This window comes from Phoenix dactylifera, unplaced genomic scaffold, assembly GCF_009389715.1.
Source record: "Phoenix dactylifera cultivar Barhee BC4 unplaced genomic scaffold, palm_55x_up_171113_PBpolish2nd_filt_p 000046F, whole genome shotgun sequence".
In the NCBI taxonomy this organism is placed as follows: Eukaryota; Viridiplantae; Streptophyta; class Magnoliopsida; order Arecales; family Arecaceae; genus Phoenix; species Phoenix dactylifera.
The window spans coordinates 441821-448105 of NW_024067669.1; the positions used below are offsets into that span (position 1 = coordinate 441821).

Sequence of the window (6285 nt, forward strand, 5' to 3'; positions counted from 1 at the left end):
AAGGCGGTACAGTGGACTGCTCTTGCACTTTGCGTGGAGGGAATAACCATGAGGAGCCTCGAGGTTTAGCGCTGGCCGGACCCTTTCAAAAGCAAAGGACGGTTCGCCAACCGAGTGCTGCTCTTTTTTTTCTTTTTTTCTTGGTGAGCAAACGCAACCACCAAAATGGCACCTGGTTTTGTCATTCAGCATTGCATGTTTTGGATGCTAATTGGTGTGTTCAATTCATGGGGCCAGAAAAGACAGTAATGCCATATATGCTTTTTGATTTTTTTTTTTCTTCAGAAGTTTGTTGCACCTATTACAAGGAACCATCATAACATATAACACTACCAAAGATGCTGAGCAATGGCTATTGTTGGAGAAAAAACGGATGGCCCCAAAACGCATGAACGCATCACCGGCACGTGACCTGGGGGCACCCGACTTGGAGATGCCCGACCTGGAAGCGCCCGACAGGCACCCGCCCCCAAGGCACCCGATCTCGACATCCCTGACTTCAAAACGCCGAGCCGACCTCAGAAGGCTGACCTGGCCGTTCACGCGCCATGGCCACACCCTGCAACAACCTCACCACGCCATGCCCCACCCGCCAGCCGTGCTACGACATACCAGGGATCATGCCCTGAGCGACTGTCAGCAATTAATGCGCATAGCCTCCACAGATCTCTGGCTTACTCAACAATTAATGCGCACGACCTCCGCAGATCTCCGGCCTACTCAAAATCTCAAGCCATCCATGGCAACTCATTGACTCACTCCTCCCGGATCGATCATCTACGGCAATTCATTAATGCACATGATCACGCGGAATCATGACGGTAACTCGCCTAGTCACATCTCAGGTAATCCCGTATCTCCCTATAAAAGGGAAACTTCTCCTCCTTAAAAAAGGTCTTTCCCCCACTGATTTTCAGGATCAATATACTGGCCATTTCTCCTCCTAAGCCCCTCCTGACTTAAGCATCGGAGGGTCGACGCCGGAAACCCCGGCCACCGGCTTTTTGCAGGTCCTCCGGAGGACGCAGTGCACCGGCGTACCACACCGCCTGCCGGAGCTCCTCCTTCTCAGCCGAGCGGTCGCCCTCGGGTCCACTTTCCAGCAACAGTTGGCGCTAGAGGAAGGGCCCGAGTTGTGGCCATGAAGTTGAGAAGCAAAGGAGCCTCCAATGCCTCCGGGCGTTCCCCGCCAAGCCCTGGACGCTCTGTCCAGAATTCACCACCACAACCTCTGACGGACCTAGTCCTCCAAGTCCAGCCGGAACAGTTCAATATCCTGGTGCAACAAGTTCAAGCCTTGGCCGCAACCGTCCAAGGCCTGCAACGTGCGGAGGCCCCACCTATGCTGCCTCCACAGGCCCAGGTCCGGCCAGTGCTTCTTCCAGACGAACCGGAGCCCATGGCCAAAATCTCCATGGCTCCTCGAGAGCTAACAATGAAGAACGGTGCTGCTACCAAGGCTCAGCCCGAGCGTCTCCCCAGAGAGAACCGCCAAGGAGGAGTATAGACAGAAGGCCACAGCACTCGAAAGCTGAGTCAGCCCTGGACCAACCCAAACCGGGGCAGAATACCGTGGCGACCCCCAGGGCGGGGAACTCGACAGGAAAGTCGAGAAGCTCGAGCGCCAGATTGAGGCACTCCACAGCTGGAAGGCAAGGCGCGAGGGTGACTGGAGCTCGACCAGTCGATAGCCATGTCGGCACTGAAGACTGGAGCTCGATCCTACAGGTTTTTCTTCTCTTTGAGAAGAGTTTCCCCGCCGACTTCACTAAGATGTTGGCCCGAGCTCGGAAGTATGCGAAGGCCGAAGAGGCTATCGCCTCCAGGCGGGGTGCGACCGAGCAGGCCTCAAAGAAGCAGAGACGCCGCGAGGAGTGCGGCCACCCGAGAAGTCGGTCTTCCCACCGAGATAAGAACCTACCTTGGCTAAGGAGTCCAGCTCGACAGCGAGGACAGCTTCAACCGAGGTCTCCGCCTTGACCGAGATCTCCACCACGGCCACGAATGCTCTCGGAGAAGTACAAGAACTACCCTCCCCTTAATGTACCCCGGGCAGAGATCCTAATGGAGATAGAAGGTTGAGACTACTTCCGACCTTCACCCCCGATGCGGGATACAGGAGCTCGACACAATCCTAGGAAGTATTGCCGCTTCCACCGGGACCACGGCCACGACACAGAGGAGTGCTTCCAGCTTCGGAATGAGATCGAGGCACTCATCCGCTGTGGAGTACTCAACCGATTTGTGCGGAACCGGTGCGAGGAAAGGAGGCCGGTAGAAAATGCCGCACTACCCGAAGATCCAAATGACAACAGGCCTATCGCCGGCACCATCAATACCATCGGAGGAGGAAGCTCGGTTGAAGAACCAATCGGGAGAAGGACCTCTCCGAAGCGCCCGCGCACCTCCGAAGCCATCTCATTTTCGGACAAGGACTTGGAAGGAGTTGAAACTCCTCATGATGACGCTGTGGTCATCTCTATGATTGTAAATAAATTTGATGTAAAGCGCGTCTTAGTTGATAATGAAAGTTCGACAAATATTTTGTACTATGATGCCTACTAAAAAATGAGAATGACGGAAAGCCAGCTTCGGAGAATGAATGCTCCACTGGTCGGATTCACCGGAGATTCAGTCCCGGTCGAGGGCGAGGTTAGCCTTCTTGTCACGGTTGGGCTCGCCCCTCGAGAAAGCACTGTGAGGACGGATTTTTTTGTGGTCCGCCTGTCTTCGGCCTACAACGCCATCCTTGGACGACCAGGGCTTAACGCCCTTTGAGCTGTGGTCTCAACCTATCACCTGCTCATGCGGTTCCCCACCGACCAAGGAGTGGGCGAAGTTCGTGGAAATCAGTCAATAGCCAAGCGATGCTACATGGTGACTCACAAAGCAAAGCAATCGGCTAAAGCACCAAGTCAAGAGGAGCAGCCGGCCAAGGTGCCAACCCAAACGTTAGATCAGACGCTGCCCATCGAAACCTTGGAAGTGCGGGACGACCCCCGGAAGGAACGGGTAGAAACTGGTAAGCTTCTTACCCAGATCCCCTTAAAAGAAAATTGCCTGGAGCTAACCGTGCAGGTCGGCTCCGGCCTGAGCTCCCGCGAGAGAGACCACCTAATCGAGTTCCTTCGGTCCAATATGGACGTCTTCGCCTGGTCGCCCGCCAACATGCCGGGGATAGACCCCGAGGTTATGGTTCACCGACTCCTGGTAAAACCGACCTGCAAATCTGTGAGGTAGAAGAAACGGGGCTCCGCCCCGGAGCGACAACAAGCAGCGGCCGAGGAAGTGGACAAACTTCTCGAGGTCGGCTTCATCCGGGAGGTCTTCTATCTAGATTGGCTCGCCAACGTGGTCCTTGTGAGAAAAGCTAACGGAAAGTGGCGCATGTGCGTGGACTACACCGACTTTAAAAAAGCCTGCCCAAAGGACAGCTTTCCACTTCCCAGCATCGACCAGCTCGTTGACTCCACCTTGGGACATCAGTTGCTAACCTTAATGGATGCCTTCTCGGGATATAACCAAATCCGAATGGCGCCAGAAGACGAGAAAAAAACGGCCTTCATCACCGACATGGGCATTTATTGCTACAAAGTGATGCCGTTCGGGTTGAAGAATGCCGGAGCAACATATCAAAGGCTGGTCAGCCAGATCTTTATAAATCAAATAGGCCAAAACATGGAGGTCTATATGGACGTTATGCTGGGGAAGAGCCGAACAGCATGACACCATGTGGCTGACCTCAATGAGACATTCTCCACACTCAGAAAGTATCGAATGAAGCTCAACCCTGCCAAGTGCGCATTCGGAGTCACCTCGGGCAAATTCCTTGACTTCGTAGTAACCCAACGTGGAATCGAAGCGAACCCCGAGAAGATCCGAGCGCTGCAAGAGATGGTGCCACTGAAGACAGTCAAGGAAGTACAATGGCTCACTGAGCGGGTCGTGGCTCTGAGAAGATTTGTTTCCAGGTCAGCCGAGCGGTGCCTCCCATTCTTCAAAGTCCTCAAGCGACCGAAGAACTTTTTATGGTCGGAGGAATGTCAGCAAGCTTTCGAAGAGCTTAGGCGCCTTCTTGCTTCCCCTCCACTACTCACCAAACCCCAGTAGGGTGAGCTCCTCTATTTGTACCTGGCCGTCTCCCCGGTCGCGGTAAGCTCAGTCCTGATCCGAGAAGAGAACAAGCTCCAAAGACCAGTGTACTATACCATCCGGATCCTGAGGGATGCTGAGACCCAATATTCTAAATTGGAGAAAACAATCTTTGCCCTGGTCACCTCGGCTCGAAGGCTCCGACCCTACTTTCAGGCCCACACTGTGGCCATACTGACCGACCAGCCTAGGAAGCAAATTCTGCAACGGTCGGACCGCGCCGGAAGGATTGCAAAGTGGGCAGTCGAGCTCGGAGAGTTCGATCTTGAATACTGTCCAAGGCCGACGATCAAAGTCCAGGCGCTCGCTGACTTTATTGTGGAGTGCACCTTGCCGGACGATCCCGGACTCGCACGCACACCAGCGAAGGAGACCCCGAGGCAACCATGGGTTCTACATGTGGACGGCTCCTCGACCTTGGGGGGTAGCGGAGCAGGCCTCATTCTCACCAGCCCAGATGGGGTAGTCGCGGAGTAGGCCTCATTCTCATCAGCCCAGATGGGTAGTCGCGGAGCAGGCCTCATTCTCACCAGCCCAAATGGGGTAGTCACGGAGCAGGTTCTACGCTTCGAGTTCTCCGTCTCGAACAATGAAGCAGAGTACGAGGCGCTCATTGTCGGGCTCAAATTGGCAAACGAGCTGAAAGTAGAGGACCTAAAGGTCTTCAGTGATTCCCAACTGGTCGTGAGCCAGATCTTGAGAGACTTTGAAACAAGAGAGCCATCGATGCAGAGATATCTCCAAAAGGTGCGAGACTTTACGTCCATCTTGGGCTCCTTCAATATCCAGCACATTTTCAGAACAGAGAACCTAAGGGCAGACCAACTGTTGAAGCTGGCGACCTCCTGCATGAGCGAGCTCCCTAAGGCAACAGTACTCGAAAACCTCCAAATGCCCAGCACAGAGGAGCCCGAGCCAACCCTCTGCATCGAGACCAAGCCGAGCTAGATGAACGAGCTCGTCAGCTATATGCAGAACGAAGTCCTCCCCAATGACGAGCTCGAGGCCCGCCGAATTAGGCGTTAAGCCTCCCGATACATGCTATATGAAGGCAAGCTCTACCGCAGGTCGTTTACCTCTCCCCCCCTTAGATGCCTCCGTCCGTCAGAGGCGGACTATGCTATGCGAGAGGTTCATGAAGGGATCTGCGGGAACCATTTGGGAGGCCGAGCACTGGCCCACAAAATTCTGCGCCAAGGATACTACTGGCCCACATTTCAAAAGGATGCATCGGACTTCGTCCGAAGGTGCGATCGGTGTCAGCGGAATGCCAACCCTCGGCCCCGCTGACCTCGATCAGTGCTCCCTGACCATTCGCCCAATGGAAGATTGACATCCTGGGAGCATTTTTTCTGACCACCAGGCAGAGAAAATTTCTAGTTGTCTCCATCGACTACTTCACCAAATGGGTCGAAGCCGAACCAGCGGCCCTGATCTCCAAGCATAAGATGCGAGATTTTGTTTGAAAGTCAATAATTTGTAGATTTGGACTTCTTTACATCCTTATATCTGACAACGGCCATCAGTTCGACAATATCCGTTTTAGAAAATTCTACTCCGAGCTCGGCATCGATCACCGTTTCACCTCGGTCGCCCATCCACAGATAAATGGAGAAACCGAGGTGACGAACCGCACCATTCTTCAGGGGCTTAAGACTAGGCTCGACCGATCCAAAGGGCAATGGGTCGAAGACCTATACAATGCTCTCTGGGCTTACAGGACCATGTTCCGACTTTCCACCGGCGAGACCCCCTTCAACCTGGCGTACGGAACGGAAGCTGTCATCCTCTTGGAAATCGGACTTCCCTCACCAAGGGTAGAGCACTACGATGTAAATTCCAACTCCTGTCAGCTCAAGAATAATTTGGACCTCGTCGAAGAGACAAGGAAGGCATCCCGAGTCCGCATGGCGAGATATCAATAGAAAACGGCACAGTACTACAACTCCAGAGTAAAGGCCAAGCTTTTTAAGGCAGGAGATCTCGTCCTCAGGAGAGCTGAAGCTTCTCAGCTTGCCGAGCAGAAAAAGCTTGCCCCGAACTGGGAAGGGTCATACCGGATTGCACGAGTCCAGCGGCCCGGAGCATACAAGTTGGAGTCTCTTGAAGGGACCCTCATTCCATGAAGCTGAA

General features: G+C 53.9%; 1 protein-coding gene across 1 annotated transcript; it reads left to right on the forward strand.

Annotated features, from left to right (window-relative positions):
• Nucleotides 1–4650: 4650 nt before the first annotated feature.
• On the forward strand, nucleotides 4651–5100 carry LOC120104619 (uncharacterized protein Mb2253c-like). Its single transcript, XM_039116064.1, has one exon. It carries the CDS (start codon nucleotides 4651–4653, stop codon nucleotides 5098–5100), a length of 450 nt encoding a protein of 149 aa, XP_038971992.1.
• The last annotated feature ends 1185 nt before the right edge of the window (nucleotides 5101–6285 follow it).